The following is a 19221-nucleotide window of genomic DNA, read 5'->3' on the forward strand; positions in this document are numbered from 1 at the left end:
ATCTATGAATTCTTTAAAAATCAGTGTCCAAGTCACCATCTTCCATGAAACCTTCAGGCAACTACCGGTAGGAACTGAACTGCCTTGCTGAGTTGTCAAGAAATTGCCCTTTCTGTACCCCCTCCTTGTTCTGTCTAAGGCTCTGCACATGACAGCTTATGTCAGCATAATTTATGTTGCTCAGGGGAGAATAAATCATCCCCCTGATCAGTGCTTAATTTGTGCCAGGGCTGAGCACATCTAAGCTTGGCAGTCCCGAGACCCGCACCTCTGGGCTTGCTGCATAAGTTGAGTGCAAAAAAATTGCTTGAGCCCTGGCACCTAATTGTTTGAGCCAGGGCACCTCTTTCCTTACAAATTAAGCACTGCCTCATAGTGACATAAGTTACACCAGCATAAGAGCGTTGTCCACACCAGCAGTGACAGCAAGAGAGGTTCTCTCGCAGACATAGCTTCTGCCACTCGCGGGGACTGGAGTGGTTAAGACAATGGGAGAGCTCTCTCCCATTGGCATAGAGCAGCTACATTAGAGAACTTACGGCAGCTCAGCTACATTGGTGCAGCTACTCTGTGTAGCTTGTGTAACTCCCATCGATTGCCACCGAATTTTGCCAGTAGTGTAGACCAGGCCTTATCCTAGTTCTGTTTTACTAGAGCACTGGTTATCAAACTGGCCTGTGGAACATGTTGCTGGTGGTATAAAGAAAGCAGGCAGGTCACGTGGTGCTATCTCTTTATTTTGAGCTGCAAACTTACATTAGAGGGGTTTAAAAAAAAAACAAAAACACTTAGAATTATTTATCCGTATAAATAATTGCTGTAGTTGCAACAGGAATTTTGTAATTGCTAATGGAAGAAGCATGAGAGGGAGGTGGTACATGCTCTTTGTTAAGACGTGGTCCACAGCATAGAAAAGTTTGAGAATTTCTTCACTTTGGATTTGCAGGTTGCCAGCACAGCTGCAATCTCCTGTCCCCCAAAACTCTTCCATGCAGGCCAGTGCAGTAAATGGCTGTTTTTTTGCTCGGCTTGCTTCCTCCTCCAGGACTACCCTTACCTTGAGATGCAAAGGAGGGTGCAAAAATAAAATGGTAAAAAATAACATAATTAACATTTTTATAACAGTTAAAAAATGTTTATATTTGTCTTTCGGGGATTCATCTGTAAAATACAAAGGACAGAAAGCAAATATGAATTAGTAGACATGGACACCAACAGTATATGTACTGTATTGTAGGTTGCTATGGCAGTCCTGGTGCTGCCTTGGTACCATCCCCTCCACTCATGAGAGCCAAAACAGAAGGAGGATCATTAGTTGAGGGAAACACATCTAGTATACAGTCATGCATGAGAGCCAGAAAATGAAACTTAACCAGTCTAGTTTCACTGTCCAAGTTAAAATTAATTTAAGAAAGTAAATAGTAATAAGGAAGCTAGCTTTAAAAAAAAGATTAGTTGTGTAATCGAAGATGTTAGTAAAAGGAATTCTTTAAAATGTGTGACTGTGCCTTTCTGAATCAATTGATACAGTATGAATTAATACTGTATTTAATCGCTGCTATTTTTGATTGCCAGATAGAATATTCAAAGTTACTTTTATTTCTAGAAGGCTGTTCTTTGGAGCCAAGTGTTTCAGCATGTTCTGCTGAGATGTATATAATACAAAATGTTTATTATGAACTCCAGTATAGTTGGGAAGCTGGAGTACAGAAGCCTTTTTGTCAGTGGTAGTCATTTATACTTGTCTTACAAAGACTAAGAAATGCATTCTGACAGGACCTTCTCACTTACTTCAGTTGATTTTAATTGTGCTTGGATTGGGCCCTAAATTGCATCTCTCACACACACAAAAAAAAGCAATGCTTTGAGATTCTAGGCTTTGCCCCTTTGTACTAACATCTTTCCTACTTGGTAGGAATATTTTTAAAGGTTTGGTGTAGTTCAAGTTTATTTTAAATAATCTGAAATTGCTCTAGCCTTTTAGCTAAAGAGGGAGTGTAAGAGCTGAATATTTATCTGCAAACAATTAATTAAAGAAAAATATACTGTGCAATAACAGAACTTTAGATGATTGTATGTACATATAAAAGATGGCAGTGGTTCTAAACTATACCGGGAGTATCAAACATATGACCCATTCCCTGTTCGGAATTATGTATTTGTGGCCCATGAGACACATTCAGTTTGTGTGGAATATCAGCTTTCATTTTTAAAAAAAGCCTTGGTAGCTGCAGAGATAACTTTTGAAACATGAACCAAGTATAACTGATGTAATAATGTTGGCCTGAATCTGCACACAGCCTGAAACAATGACCCCATCTCCTAATCTCACTGCAGCATCTGTTCTAAAGCCCAATGATAACACTTGATGATATTAACTATTCCTTTGCTGATCACTTTAGCAGATGGAATGGGAAATGGGGAAAGGAAAAGTCTTGAGGGGGTGGGAATTGGGATTTGCTACAGGGAAGGAAGAATAGACGGACTGACAAAGATGGAGAGAAACATGGGAAAGAAGAGAAACAAAGGGCAGAAGTAGTATTGGCCGGAAAGGGGGCATATTTTCTTACTGAGTGATTCTAAATGTGACAATAAGGTACAGAGTAAATAATAAATTAAGTTTAGTTACTGTGTAAATGCTGTATTCTCCCCTTAATCTCTATGCAAACTTCCCGCTCAATCAGTGGGAGTTAATGTATATGAAGAGGGGGGTATGAGGCCTAGAGTTCTATAGCCTGGCTCACAAAATACAATTAAACATAGAATCCAGCCATCTTGACCAAGTGAGTTTGCCACCCCGCCTTTATATACCCACCCACTTTGTGCAGAATAAATGAGATGAGACCCACTCTTTTGCACATATGCTAGAGGCAGTATTCACATAGCTCAACTAAAGCATAACTCTTCTTTGAGAGATTACAATTAAGCATACAAGCTCAGGACAGTTTGGAGGGAGAGGGTGGGTTGAAGGCAGAGGGGGAACTTGGGTCAGTCTGGGTGGTAGGGTTGTTAGCAGATAGTGGAAGTCATGAGCCTTCAGGCTGGATTGAGATGTAACCTGGAACAGTCTCATCTGATGTGTTCCTGCATCCCATTATTCCCCTTGTATTCTTCCTTCTTTCTCAGGTGTTCCTCCCACTCCCTTGAACCTCTACTTCCTTCACCTCTGTGCCAGCACAGCCCTAAAGTAGCTGATGGCTGCTGTTGCCTCCACCTCTTTTTGCAGCTCAACACAGCTGGACACTAGAATAAGGAGCACTGAGAGCAGAGAAGATATGATAACTTTGGTCAGTGTTGGTGCAATGGAAGGAATCACTGCAGGGGGAACTGTCCTCATTCCTGGAAGCCTTGCTGGGAGCATGAGAAGACTCTAGTTGGAGCTGGAGCAAGCGTAAAGGAATTCTGAAAGAAAGACACGGGCTGAAGCATTTTATTTTTAAAGTTGTAAACAAAGATGAGTTTCAGGTCCCACCCACAATGTGAGAGTCTGGTATGCAACACATTATAACAGGCTCAGCAACGCCTTAAGACTTGAGCTTAAAGCTCCTTAAAGTGAAGGTTACACAACAGTTTCCAGTTAAGTCATCTGCACCTTATTGAAATGTTCATGTTTTTATTTTGATTTTTTTAGGCTTGGATTCAGCTCACAGATAAAAGAAATGTCTTTTTTTTCAAATCTGACCTACCACTGAAATAGTAGAAAATTGTAGTTTGGCAAGGAAATAGCACTCATAAGGAGCACCTCTCAGTGTTCCAGAAAAACTGGGTTTGATTTGACCAGCTTAAATGCATTTGCAAATCCTTAACTGAGTATACATATACTAAGATGGTAGAGCATTGAGCTGAGGAAGGGTTCACAGCACAACTTAGAGCTAACTTAGCTGCCTTGTGAAAAATCTAGCCAAATGTATTGCTGCGAAAGGGCAAGGATATCTGGGGCTGGGAGAAGGACTGCAAACCATTTTAAATGCAAAAAATTTTGGTGTGAGGGCTCTCTTATCCTTTAAGGTAGTGTTCTTCTTTGCAAGGCCTGGGAGCCAGTGGTGGCTTCCATCCACCCTAAATGTGGCTCCCTTGCTAATTGTTTATATTCCAATTGATTTTATTTTTAACATTAGAATATGTACCAAGCCTATCAAAGTCCACCTTCTTTACACACCACATTGACCACATGGTACGATGTGCACCAGTAAGTGCATCTGTTGTATAATAACCGTAATGTTACCATAGCAACCAATATAGAATTCAGTGTGTTCAACCATTTGTGTCATATATTATTTTTTGGCCCCAGTGAGTTCCTGGAAAGAATGGATAGATTCTTAATTCCGTTTTATCCTAGGGCATCTGCACAAGTTATGTTGTTGGTAAGTTCCTAGGATAAAATAAGTGAGCACTAAAGTTCCTTAAAATTCAGTGAGGGAAAATGTGCATTTAGTTATTGCTTCAGCCTCTTTGGATCTTTTAAGGTCTGAAGGAGCTGAGGGGAGGAGTTCCCATTGTCATTATAATTTTGCAGGTTGCATCATAAAGATGTGCAGCTTTAAGACCCTCTTCTGGACCACCTAAGGTATATGTGGTACCGGCAGTTCTGGTGCTGTCAAGCCAAATAGTCCAGATTTTGAAATGTACATGCACTGTTTGTAATCCAGCAGGACTTCACAGTTCTGGAGAAAAACTCCTTTTCAGATATTTTTTTTATTAAAAAAAAAAAAACTAGGACTTTTCATACAAAAAAGTTGCTTAAATGATTGATTGGTTGTTCAGTTTGATACAAACAGATTCAGATTCAAACAGCTTCTTATCCCAGAAGGCATTCTAGTGCTGTGAATCCAAAATATTTCTTTTTACACCACTGAGTCCAGTATCAGAATTTTCCTTGCTTTGCTAGCACTTGGAACTGGTAGGAAGATCAATCGATTCCCACCTTCGGTACTCGTCACAAGTATGTCTAGCCATTCCCAGTCAGACAGCGCAATAATAAAACCTTCAGTCAGTGTTGATGTTAATTTCTGTTTAAACTATAATTAATGGGAAATTCCCAACATTCTTTAGTAGCCACAGCACCCTAAATTGATGTAATTAGCCATAGCACCTGGGAGGCAACATACCTTTCTCAATTATTTATGAGTCATGTGTCACTGCCCAGGCTTTTCACTACTGGTGAAGATTACTTGTATCTTCTTTCTTTCTGTTGGTTCCCTTCCACTCCCTTCTTGGTCACTTGTTCTATCTTTGGCTTTCCTAGTCTATGTCTACACTTAACAGAAAGGGTTCTCCTGTCACAGTAGTAAGTCCACCTCCCTGACTTTTGGTAGGTCAGTAGATGAGTGCTGTCTACACCGGGAGATAGGTAGGCTTAACCATGTTGCTCAACGGTGTGAGTGACGTAGTTGGGTCGATCTGATTTTCTACTGTAGACCAGCCCTTAGTGCCTTAGTTGAAAAGTCAATTGCCCTCTGCTTTCTTCTCCTAAACTAGTGTGTTAACTTGCAATGTCTTTGGTTCCTCGATTTTTTTTGTATTATGTTAGTGCCCAAAGGGCCCTAATCAGTATTGGGACCAGTTGTACTGGGTTCTGTATGAATATACAGTCCCTGACCTGAAGAAGTAGAAGAACTTGGTCTAACTCATATAATTTTGTTTCCTTGACGTCTATAAGTGACTTCAATCTTGCTATACCTTGTTGGTTCAGAAAGGAAAACAGCTTGCATTTGATTAAAATATTGCTCTCCTAGGATGGGATTTTTCAAAAGCACTTGTCACCTAAATGACTTAGGACCACATCATACTGACTTTTGCAGGGACTCAAATTTCCAAGTCAGACAAGCACTTTTGGTTACGATATCTGTTGTGTATCCAAATTATTTGCTTCCTCAAGAAAGTTTCTTCTCTTATTAGGATTTAGGGCACGTCTACACTGCCCCGCAGTTCAGACTACAAGGGTGTGAATAGTGGCATGTACCAAAGTGCTGCCTTGCAATTCTCCTGTGTGGATGCTGTGGGCATGAACTAAAATGTCCCTAGATCACATTAACTTAGTCCTTTTCAAACAGCATTACATTATTGAGAAGAAGGAACCTTTTAATTCTCACTCGCAACATCGGCACAGAAGAGTTACAGGGCAGCACTTTGGTGTGCACTGCTACACACATCTGTAGTCCTAACTGGGGGAGAGGGCGGCACAGCGTGGATTTGTCCTTAATATCTCAAACAATTAGGCCCCTTAGCCTCTGAACTTCCTGAGCTCCTTTGGGTCATTTCTGTGTGCTGCTAATGTCCATGGTCTTTCTCAAGTGATGTCCTGTACCTCTTCAGTGAAAGGGCATTCTGTCTCAGGAAAATTAAGTTCTTGTTACACTATTTCAGTTTATATAAATAAGACAATCAAGTCATTTCCCCCCTTAAATCTTCATTTTAGTTGGTTCATAAAAATGTACATTTTTGATAGCAAGGTAATTAACATTTAATCTTTATAGTTGTGCAGCCCCTGAAAATTCATATAGGATCTGATCATTCAAGTCGATAATATGAAACCTAACCAATTCTCAGCTAACTACTGGAGCAACTTCGTCTCTTTTCGCAAAAGGAGGCTGTTACTTGTAATAAAACTTACATTAGATAGAAGGGGTGGAATGCTTACTTCTAACCTAAGACTACACTACCTATGAAAGCATGTTTCGCTGCTCCCTGAATAACACATTGTATTGTGTTTCAGTTTCAGGTTTCAATCCACCTCTCAAATCATTCAGAATAGATTTTTGTAAAAGTAATCTTATGTACTGAAAGGTGTTTTCTGTTTCATTGTCATTGGTCTGGAGTGGGAGAGAATATAGCAGATTTCCAACTCCAGTTTTTTTCAAATTTCTAACTTAAAGAGCTGAGGTTCCAGGTTGATGGATGTTTTTCAGCATGTCTGTCAATGCGATGTTTTTGTCAATCTGAACAAGTTTTACTTCAATATTGAATTATTAAACACGACCAATATTAATTTTTAAAATATAATTTTACTAAATGCTCAATGGAGCAATTATTGCATAAGGTGGAATGTGTGTTTTAAAATTAATAGGGGAGCTTGATTCCTATAAAATAAAATACAACTTCTCTAGCGGTCGGCAGTCTGAGGTCCTTTTGGTACTGTGATCACCTTAGCTTTGCAGCGGAGGGATCATTCCTTTCCTGCGTTTTTTATATAGTTAGATGTAATGGATTATGAATGTTGTGTTCTACTTATAGAGAAGGAACTTCGTATAAGTCATCTGACTTTGATTGTTACTACAAATAATCCTTACTTTCTATGTGTATTATGATGAAAAGTTAAAAATTATATCTGACATCTCCAGTAGCCTTTGACTGTACGTGTCACAGTCTTCAAAGGCAATATATTTTTTTTGTTTTCTGTGATTTCTGTGTTTTAATGTGTCTTTTAGCAAGATAAAGGCTAGCAAAATTGGATCATATTATGGGTATAGCTATCTTATTGTTTGCAAGTATTACTAATGTAAAAACTATAAGCACAAGAATTCCCTAGGACAGTAAGTCTTATTCTCTGAAAAATGCAATAAAATGTTAATAGAAATATTCAGTTTATGACTTTATTCTATAAAAGTTAGGATTTCTATAGTCAACATTTACCATTCCCTCTTCCCTCCTACCTTTTCCCAGAGTCACATGGGTATGACACATGATCACATAATGTCGGACAATATTACATGCTGTTAGTCAAATATTTTGGTTTCAAACACAGGCTGAGGCCATATATAAATACATGCTACAGAAATTGTGGTAAATTATCAGATTATTTAGGTACATTGGTATGTGAAAGATTTGCTTCCCCATTAGGTTGCCATATGACAATTAGATTTGTTCCAAGTATTTGTAACAAGAAATTTTGTTTGTCAAAATATGCTTGTTTTTGAGTTTGACAGTGCAGGCAATTTTAAAGAAGTTTGTATTTCTTGAGTTAAAATTTGTGCAAAGATTTTTGTTGTCAGTGAGATGACTGCAGATATATTGTGACAAATGTTTGTGGTTTTTGGGTTTTTTTTTAAGTTTTGAGCTGGACTGGTTGGTACAACTGGTCTGATAAGATTAACAAGGTGATTGCTCTGGTTCTTTGGTTGGCTGAGCCTATCCATGTTAGGAGAGTTAGCCGAAACAATTCCCCATTTTTTTCTCTGAAGGAGTGGCGGTATTTCATGTGCTCTTTCTGAATCGTTAAACATAGGGTTGGGAGGTGGGTCTAACTGCCTCTGGTACAGTCTCAACAGTAACACTTTGGCACTCTCCACTCCAATATTGTAATCCCCTTTACACTTTTATGGCACCATCTGTCTTAGTAGCAAGATCATTCACAGTACTGCAAGATCTCTAAGTAAAAGATGAGTTAGATTTGTCATTGCCATCTTTGGTGCTGAACATCTCCACTATAGTCCACCACTACTGTGGGACTGAGTACTTCCAATAATCAATCATTTGATGGTCAGCTGGTAGCCTGGTAGCCAGATCATCCTTTCAGGCCACTCTGTATGCCTCTGATACCACAGCAAGATCCATCACAATTGCCATTGCCACAAGGAGAGCATCCGGGGTAGTCTTCAGGCATCTCAAAGGAAGTTCAGACAACAATTGAAGACCTCCTCTTCGAAGGCTGTGAACTCTTTGGTATGAAAACGGACGACACTGTAGTCATTGAAAGACTCCCAAGCCACTCTTTGGCATACACACTAGAAGGTTGTGCACTTGATAGCTTGTGTGGGCTGAGCGGATTGCACGCACCAGTGGCTCCTTGCATCCCTCCATTCCCCTTACAAGCTCTCTGTGTGCCATCCTCCTTTATTTGAGAGACTCACTGTGACTCCTCCCACTCTCCCCCCTAGCAAGGGTTGTTTGTGATGCCCATGTCTGTCTCAGCCTATACCACGGTACCCCAATTTCCCCCCATGGCAGAAGTACTATCTGTCTCCGTTCCCCAACTCTGCCATGGCAGGGTCCCCCATTTCCCTCCATTCCAGGGGTTTTGTGTGCACTCCCTTTCACACCTTCCTTCCATCGTAGGGACTTTGTGTGGCACCTTTCTCCTCCCCTGCATATCAGGGTCCTCCAGTCTCCCTGTCACTAGGAGCTTGGTGTACATGCCCCCATTCTCCACTTCTCCCTGCCCTCCCCTCGTTTTCTTCTCCCCCCGTTATTCTTTTTTTGCCTGTGGGAGACGTCATTCTGGGTGTCAACATGTTAGACACTATTGGGAGAACAGGCAGAGAGGAGATGGGATATTGTTACACTGAGAGGCATAAAAGTTGCCATCATCTAGCTGTTTCATCTACAGACAATTGCAGAGGTGCATGAAGCTGTGTCTATACTAACAAGATGGCACAGGCTCCAATTGACCCCAATTCTTCCCATCTCCATTTTCCGTGTTTTCCCAAAAGTCAACAGGATTCTGGCCAGTGATGCCTAGAACCTTCCCTGAATATTTGGAATTGATCAAATGCAATGTTCAAAAGTTGTTATGTTACATATAGACAGAGAGATGCCGTTGAGATGAGTGCAAGGCTTTTGCAAGCTTGACCAACCAGCTCCCAGAAGGAAACGGAAGACCGCAGTCATATTCCAGCCAGAGACCATCACTAAGTGTTTTTTCCATCAAAGAAATAGCCTGACTTTTGCCAAACATGGTGTCACGACTGAGGCCTGGGTGGTCTGACCTAGTGGTTGGAGCAGGAGTTGGGAATCAGGTCAAGTCAGAGTCCAAGGCAAACCAGAGGGCAAAACCAAGAGTCTGTGTCAGGAAGCAGGTAGGGTTAGGTTAATAGGAGAGCAGTAGCAAGTAGCAGGAGCAGGTATTGTAGGGGAAGGAGTCAGAAGCAGGGAGATCCCAGTTGCATGGACAATTTCCTGTTCCTATGTTGGGCTTACATAGAAGCTGTGAACCAATCAGGACTGCTGACATTCTGCCAATGAGATTCCAGACTGGAGTTCTCTGTCAGGGTTCAGCTTCTATTCAGGCACCTGCTAACAGGTCAGTGGGTGGCAAATTGCAACGTACTAGCCCTAAGAGGCCTGTGGACCAGAGTTCAAGACCTGTGATTCCTGACACATGGTTATTTATGGCAAACTTGGTTATTTAAATTGGAAAAAAGAAAATTCCTGTTCACACCAAGCTATGCAAGCTACATCTGTGTTCAAAAATGTGTGAGATGGAAGGTGGGTGAGGTCAGATCTTCTGTTGGACCTCAAACACAGTGAATCCCTTTCCCAGACCTGAAAAAGAATTCTGTGTGAGTTCGAAAGCTTGTCTCTTTCAGCAACAGAAGTTGGTCTAATAAAAGATATTACCTCACCCATCTTGTCTCTCTAATATCCTGCAACCAACTTGGCCACACCAACACTGCAAATGTTCGAAGTTTGTCAAGCATGTTCCCCACTTTGAAGCCATAATACGCATAGGACTTTTCTTGCCATTTCCTCTGCACTTTCTGTGCAACTCACTTCACCCTTTTCTCCACTATCGCCATTTCAGTACTACAAAAGCTATTGTTGGTGCTATGTAGTATTAATAGTCCTCTCATTCCCCACTTTGCCTCTCCAATATTGTGTGTGGTGAAGATGCAATTGCTTCTCTAATACTGTGAGCTGGCCTGATTTCTAATTCTGTCATGTCCTTAGATAGATTCTTGGAGTATTAACTCCTTCTGTTTTTTAGCCATTTCTCGCAGCTGGGCTTCCACTAACATAAGCCGCAGAACTGGGCATGTTCTGAAGGCCTAATATATTATATGCATTCTGAGGATTGAAAAAGCTTAAAGAATTTAGAATAGTGACAAAATGTAACTTTTAAATATGATCTGTACCTTTCTGTTTGCCAAGTGATAATTCTATGTTTTTTATAGTATGTAGTGTTGTAGCCCTGTTGGTCCCAGAATGTTAGTGGGTTATAGACGAATGTCATAAGGCATGAATCGAGTATCTCTAATCAGTCAGTGATTTTTAATGTCTAACAAAGTTATTAATTAAAGCTCCCAGGCTCATCTTTTGAAAGACTTGTGCAGGGTTTCCTTTGAGGATGTGAACTGATAGGTCAGATAGAAAGTGATCGCATTGTGAAAAATATTCATCCACAAATGATGTGGTGTTTTTGTCTCTTATCAGGTTCCTGGGAAAGTTCATTCAAGAGCATAGAGATTGTCTGTCTGGTTTCACCCACATAGCTGCTATTGGGGCATTTAGTGCGCTGGATGAGGTGCAACACATGTTGTGATAGGCATGTGAAGGGCCTGTGGATCTTGAAAGGTGTGTTGTGGGGGGTGTTTATCTTTGTAGCAATGGACTGTTTCTGCAGGTTTTGCATCTGTTGTTCTGGTAGGCTCTGGTGCCGCTTTGAGGTGGTGTATCCTGGTCTGTGGGGAGCTTGCTTCTGATGATGAAATTGGAGAGGTTCTTCAAGAGTAAGAATGAAACTTTTTTTTCCCAAACTCCTTTAAACTTTTAAAAAATGGCTGAAGCATTTCATAAATGTAATGAAATGGATGGTTCTTGAGCAGAGCGCTTGTGCCAAGTTTCAGCCCAGTGAGGGAATCCTTATCATGGAGTTATAAGGTTTTGACAATGGGAATCTACAAATGGAGAATCAGGAGCAGAATCTTAGCTTTAGCATTGCTATATCTGGACTGCAGCGTAAAGTGTTTTTAAGACCAATATCTTCATCCTCAGGCTAAAGTAGAAGGAATGGCCTCCAGCGTTCTTAAAATTATATAACCATATTAGATGTGAGAATAAAATAAAATGGCCTGGCAAATTGTTCTTTTTTTATCAAGCAATAAAATTAATAATTGTGCAGAGCAACAGGCCTTAGTATTCAATTTTGGTCCTATCTGCACTAAAACTGTAACTAGTTAAGGGGTTAAATAACAACATGGTTTATTTATAGTGGGGATAGGGCCTAACTATGTCCCTGTAACTAGGTTAAAACCTTGGAAAGGATAAGGTTGTAGCATGATGAAGGGGCCATGGTTCGGTCCCATCTGCACTATAACTTTTGACCATGTTGTAATCAGGTCTTGTGACATTGTAATAGCAGTATAGAATGGGGCTTTTGCTTTCCTCCACATCCTGGCCTTTAGTATCTCTTCTTGATTAATGTTGTCTTGTCTATCATTGAGGGCCTGTGCCATCCGAGCTTCTGGCCACGGATAGTTGAATAAGGGTCTTTTAGAGTCCACTAACATGGCTCCTTTATAGAATTATGGAGGCTACTCTGCTCCCCCCATCCCTCGCTCTCCCAGAGACTGAAAGACTTGTCATTCACTCCCAACCCTTTCAACCTGAAGAGTGATGTTAGTCCTGGGAATCAAACTGTGAGCTTTCCCACATGGCAGTGCAGAATATGACACAATTTTTAATGAAAACATACCATTCTGGCACTACCGTTATCAAGAAACAGTGAAACAACGTTGGTAATATATTAATTCACCCATTGAAAAAGCTACTTGTTTGAATAAGCATAAGTGACAGGCCACAACTGTATTAGAGAATTGATATTTAAAGGCTCATGTTGTTATCACGCTCAGCTAGTATTTTGGTATCAGAGCCCTTTAATTTTTGTGATCTTTCTGCAATAGAAGATTTTTTAATGTTTAATTTTAATTCAAATAAATGGAGTTTGTCTTTTAAATGGCAAAGCAGTGCTGAATTGAGAGCTATCTTTTAAGGAATCTCCATCAGAAGTAGCATTTACAAGCTTTCTAGTAGATCTTTTAGATGCAGTAAGTACTGCTAAGGTGCTATCATGTGACATCTTTGAATAAGTCATGGACCTGTCCTGAGTGGTATCATGGGCCACAGTTGACATTGTTGATACCAGGAGAGGCATTTGACAGTCCAGCAACGCATTCGTTGTTTGCCCAAAAGAATCTACCATTAGCTACCTACAAGGCACTTCATTTTCAGTTGTGTTTTAAAAAATTTCAGGTTACCAGTGTTTGTTAGAAAAATTAAAAAATGAGTGAAAGTGGACGCAAAAAATTAACGTTACAGTTTCCTGGTAAATATTGGGGTTAGTGTTGGAGGTGGAAGGAGAGAGAAAAAAGCTAACAAATAGAGAAAAGTAAGAGTATTGAAAGTAAGAGCAGCTTAATGCTGTGGTTTATTTCATGGACTGCACATTAACAGTACATACACTTATCTTCCAGTACGTTGTCTTATTTTAATGACAGCCTCGCATTTACACTTAGACTAATTTATTATTAACATAACCGTGTCTACCTAATATAATGTATTGGATTTTCTTAACATAATCAGTATTTTCACATACTTGAGCAGTCTAAATTTGGGTGCAAATCAGTAAAAAAACCAAATAGTAGCTTTTGTAAAACCTGGGAATTTTTCAGTAAAAATTAGTAAAACTGAAAACAGAGGGCCTCATTTACCTAACGTTAATAGATTCCATGGAGTTTCCCAGTTAGTCAATGTAAAATGCTACTTTGGAGATCCTTGCTCCTCACCCCAGTGTCAGGAAACCTAATGGGATACACTGTCTGGCAGCACCTTCCTTCCTGCTTGAGACCCAGTCAGCAGTTTCACTTCCTGTCATTAATTGTGTCCAAGCAAAGCAGGGATGGCCTCTTCTGCTATTTTTAAGCTATAGAATCTTTGACCCTGGCTCCTATCTCTAACAGTTAAAAAGAAGACTCTGCTAATAGTCTACAGAGAGCCAAACTCTTAAGTCATAAGCTGGTACAGAACTCATGCTTCCTGTTTGCTGAAATAATGATAGAAATTAGAGATGGGAAGAACCTATTGTTTCATTTTGTCAGTCCTTTCCTAGTGCAGGACTGTTCCCTACAATATGTTCTGGAGTGCTTTATTCAGTATTACAGTTATTTCCCATAAGTAGAGAGGGATGCCGCTTCTTGTATTCTGATTGTCAGAATGAGATGTTCTGTCCACAGCTTAAATAAAGGATCATAGAAATTAGAGCTGGCAAATATCTATTCTGATAACATACTGCCAATGCTGTCCTTATAGAGAATATTACGTAGTTTTTGTTTTTGCAAATATAATCCTAGTAATCCTACAGTATCTTTAATTTCTTTTAAATATACTCTTAACGCATAACTTCTAATACTTATATATATTTTTTAACTTTCCCACAGATATGCACTTATTTGGCCATTATCCAGCTCATGACGATTTCTATCTAGTAGTGTGTAATATCTGCAATCAGGTAGTCAAGCCACAGGTTTTCCAGTCGCATTGCGGTAAGTGAAAATTTTCATTCCTGGATTACAGTGCCAGATCAGTGTACAGTTCTCATAAGAAACATTGCATACAGTCATGACCGAGACATTGCAAAGATAATGCTCTTGTCATCATGTCTGTTTTCAGTGCAGAACTTCACAGATGCCTGAAAACAGGTATAAGTTTCTTATAGGGAAAGTTAAAATATCCCAGAAGCAAGGCTTCTCAAGTTGAACCTATAACAACAAATTAGATAATACCTGTAACTAGATACTAACTAGACTAAAACTATTATGATGTAACCTTGAATTGGCCTCTATCAAAGTTGAGCAGTGGGGTGACTTAAAGAGCTGATTTAGAGAGAAACTGTTAACCAGAACACAGAAGGGAAGGTCTCAAGGCGGAATTTTATTGAGTTGTTATTTAGGAAGTTTGAAATGAAGGTTGATCTGTTGCAACTTGTGTGTATACAAAAAACGCTTTAAAAATACCAGGAGTTGTAGAAATGTGCAAATACTTTTTCTAAATTAGCCTGCTAATGGCGAGATTACAAAGTGTATCCTTGTTTTGATATCTGAAAACAGAGCTCATTTTGTTTGAAGAGCATTTTTTATTTCACATTAGCAAACTGCTTTGCGGCATTTCTTGCAAATCTTCACCCCAAGTCCTAGTCTCATAATTTATTATTTGTCTAATATTTTGATCTATACAAATAAAGGGGAGCAGCAGGGCTTGGCCAGGACACTAACCTGATGAGTTTTATATGAATTCCTGAAAGCTTTGTACATTTTCCTCTAAAAACCTCAATTTAATCAAGCTAGTTTTTGACGGAGAGTTGCAGAACAATGAAAAGTAGCTAATACTAAAGGAGAGATTGGTTAAAATGCATCAGAAAGCAAAACTGAAGGTGACCCAGCAAGATTTTACTTTTTTCTGTTGCAAACAGAGTTCATAGATCCCATTTATCTTTCAGTATTGTATGCAGGATGCAATTCAGTAAGTGGAATTTTTCAGCAAATGAACTGCAGAACAGGAAATGTAAAAAGCACTAAGTCCACTTTGGAGGAGCACTTACTAAGTGTTAACGCTACAGAAATCCATCTGTGTAAGACCAACAGGAAGCAATTGAAGTCATGATGCAGGCAGTTAGGTGCCACAGATCAGCAGAGTAAGGTCTTACTGTAACAATTGTGAAACAAAGCATAATAACTGAATGCCACACTGAGTATTTTGTGAAAAGGACAAGATCTGAAAACATGAGGATTCTGTGGCTCCGGTACCAACATCCTAAAAATTCAAATCTTAGATACATGGGTCATGAACATAGTTATTTTTAAAGGACCAATTCCAAGGTCATAACTAGTAATTTTTCTTGAACACATACGCCTCTCACATGTTTTCTCTCCAACCCAATTGTTGCCTCTAGCCTATGTTATATTCGTATTTTCCCAAGGTTGACAGGCCTCTACACACATGGCCACTGGTAAAAGGGATACATAAAGTATTTATATTTAATCAGTGAGTTAATAAAGGCTTGATGCAGAACAAAAAATTGTGTATGCTGCAGAATTGCTACTCAAGGATAATTAAAAATTACTTACTGTGGCATGTATGATACATACCAGCCTACAGCCATGAAATGCTGGCCTGGGGTAAATATTAAAGATGGCCCTCTTTCCGTTAAGTGGACATGCATGACCCCTGTTAGAAATAAAATAAAAAAAATCCCTGAGATCAATAATCTGATTTCTTCATCTGATCATTGAAGTTTCAACTGAATTATGCATGCAGTGATTTTTTAAAGGAATTGAGTGTAAATGACACCAGTCTCTCATCTGTCACTAGTGTTAGCTTGCATGTTGGAAAAAATGACACAGAGTAAGAAGATTTTTTGCAAAGAAAGCATAGAGTGCACTGGTTACCCCCATCAAGATGTGAGTTGATTACAAGGGGAAATGGTATGTGTTCTTAGGGACATGACTACAGCAAACTGTATGGGGAAATCTAGGAGGCTAAACAAGGGAGGAATCTAATAGTGACAAAAATATTTTAAAATTAAAAGCTACATTCAAATCCTTAGAATTAGTACAGGGGATATTTAAGCATACCATGCTACCATTGCAGAAAGTATGTATACTCCTCAGCAAAATGGAAAATATTTGTCATTGAATGGCAAGATGCACAGGATTTTATTCATGCCTGATGGGTGTCTGTCACATGGAAGTAGAGCATGGTGAATTCAATAATAAGGAATGTAAACTATGGCAGGTAAATTGTAAAATGGAAATTAGGAGGGCCAAGAGGGAAAATTTAAACAGCTAATCACCAAAGTTAATCAGCAAACAGCAAGGAATTCTTTAAGTATGTCAGAACCTGGAAGCATGCAAGATGGTCAGTAGATCTGTGGCTAGATTACCATGGAGTAAAAGGAAGAAACCCAGGGAATTTAAGGATGTTGCCAAGAAGCTAATTAGTTTTGCATCTGCAGTCATTGTAAAGGAATTTTGAATGATACCTATCCAGGCCTATTCTTTGTAGATAAAGATGAGTCACTGTGAGAAACTGAGCTGACAAAAGCTGCTGGAACAAAATGATCATTTAAAAAGCAACAAGTCACGAGGTCCAGATGGTTTGTATTCAAGAGTTCTGAAGTAACTTAAGAATGAAATGGCTGAGCTGCTAACAAAAATTATATACAATTAAAATCAGGTACTACACTGGAGGACAGAAAGTTAGCTAATATTCTACTTTTCTTTTAAAAAGGTGCTAGGCATGCCCCAGGGAACTACAGACTTTAGAGCCTTACTTCACTACTAGGTAAATTAATTGAAATAACAATTTAAAAGAGAATTATAAAACACCTAGCATGATAAGGCAGACACAAACAAATCAGCATAGCTTATATAAAGGGTTTCCCCCCAATTTTTTTTTTGAATGTTTTTAAAACAGTCAGCAAAATAGTTGAAAAGTAAATATGGTTTTGTGGTTAAGGCACATGATTGGGGCTCAGGATATCTTGATTTACTTCTCTGTCACAGACTTCCTGTGAGTCTGTGGGCAAGTCACTTAAAATGACTCTCATCCCTGCAACAGCCCTGTGATGTAGAGAAGCATTATCCCCATTTTACAGGTAGGGAACTGAGGCAAAGCTTAATGTTTTGAGGTGCTCAGATAGTATCTCTTTAGGTTCTTATCTGATGATTTTTAGAAATTTGTATATATTCCCACACAAGAAGTTATTAATCAAATCACGAAATGAATGGGTAAGTTTTTTCAGAGATGAAAAACTGGTTAAGAGACAGAAGATAAATATCAGGAAACATGGCCAATTTTAAACACGGAAGGAGGTTAACAGTGGGACACCCCAAGATTTTCTAAGTAATATAAGTGTTTAGTTTATTAATCATTGGGACAATGATGTGAAGATGGCAAAATTTGCAGATGATACAATTATTAGCCAACTAGAGAATATTCTATGGAATTCCAAAGGAACCTAATAAAGCTAGGTAATTAGACAACATGATGGCACATGAAATTCACTGTAGATGAGTGCAAGGTAATGCACAAGGGGTAATTTGAACTCATGGTGCACATTGGTTATCACCTAAGTTATCACTCATGAGAAAAGTGCTGTATGTCACCATGCATAGCTCAATAAAACTTCTGCTCAATGTGTGGAATGTTAAATTCCATTAAAAAAAAAGCAATGGAGACTATTGAAAATATTATATCACTGTCTAGATTGACAGTGTGCCCTCATATAAAATACTATACTTGATTCTGGTCATCACCATCTCAAGAAGGATATAAATGGAATATTGTAGAACAGGCCCCACAGAAGGGCAACAAATACATAGATGAATGTGAAGAGTTCCATGTGAGACAGGATTAAAACTATTAGGACTAGTTTGTTTAGAGAGGAGACATGTAAGAGGTGTTGTGATAGAAGTATATGTAATGAGTGGCATAGAGAAAGGCAGTTGGGAGCCTCTCTTCATCCGTGTAATAAATACAATTTAAAAATATATATAAAAAAATCTAAGAAAATTAAAAACAAATTTAAGACTGATAAAAGTACTCTTTTACACAAGGCACAATTAACATGTGACACTCATTGCCACAGGATGTTATTGAGGCCAAGATTCAAAAAAAGTGTTGGACATGTATGTCAAAGATTAGATATGCATTTACACTAGCTATGATGAAATTGATTATAAAATCTCATGTGATTAGAGGTAAGTTATCTGCTAATTACTTGGGGCTAGGAAGAGTCTTTTCCAAGGGGCTTGCAATTGCAGAATTCTCTGTTATGTGAGGATTTACACTTTTCTCTGAAGTATCTGATACTGGCCACTGTCAAACAGGAAATTGAAATAGGTGGACCATTGGTCTGCTCTTGTGTGGAAAATATTTACCCTTTTTCAGTATTACTTTATTTTGAGTTCTGTCACCTGGAAAGCCTTGGAACTAATTTGCTGAATCAAATTTGTTCAATTACAGTATATAGCAGTGTGTCCTGTTCCATTCTGTGTAAATTTAGAGACAATGAACACCTTACTAAGAGGACGTGAGGATACTTTACATTGTTCTGTTAATTTGAAACTTACGGTCTTGCATGTCTTGAGCTGCAGCTAAAAAGGTGTGGAGAAGGCAGAGAAAAGGGAAAACCAATGATCATAGAGTTCACTGTTATTTTCTATTTAGGTTTGCAGGATAAAAAAAATCAAAATGTTGGTTTGTAATTTTTGCCTTTTTCTCCTTACTCCTCCTCTACACTCTGTTGGACATCTGTATAATTTAAACTTTAAATTTTATTAGGTATTTTTCATTACTAATTTTCTAATCAGCAGATTTCATTTGATCATTATTTTTAATTAAAATTTTAGATTATTGTAATGTGACCATCTGGGAGAACCCTTCCCCCCCCCCCTTTTTTTTTTTTAAACTAAAAAAGATTTTTTTTAAATATTGGGAGCTACATTATTA

General features: G+C 38.8%; 1 protein-coding gene across 4 annotated transcripts in view; it reads left to right on the top strand.

Annotated features, from left to right (window-relative positions):
* ATXN7L1 (ataxin 7 like 1) overlaps positions 1–19221 on the top strand; it is a 208843-nt gene that overhangs the window by 57983 nt on the left and 131639 nt on the right. For 3 of the 4 annotated variants that reach the window (XR_010922883.1, XR_010922884.1, XM_067564467.1), the window contains exon 3: positions 14151–14255. The exons of the other annotated variant lie outside the window; for it this stretch is intronic. Coding sequence is in view for 1 of the 3 variants with exons in the window: in XM_067564467.1 (XP_067420568.1) it covers positions 14151–14255 (105 nt within the window). In the remaining 2 variants the exon portion in view is untranslated. The remainder of the gene's footprint in view (positions 1–14150; positions 14256–19221) is intronic. 4 annotated transcript variants of the gene reach the window in all.

The sequence above is a fragment of the Emydura macquarii genome, unplaced genomic scaffold (genome assembly GCF_026122565.2).
Source record: "Emydura macquarii macquarii isolate MOO-44397 ecotype Brisbane River unplaced genomic scaffold, CSIRO-AGI_Emac_v2 contig_2636, whole genome shotgun sequence".
NCBI classification, from domain to species: domain Eukaryota; kingdom Metazoa; phylum Chordata; order Testudines; family Chelidae; genus Emydura; species Emydura macquarii.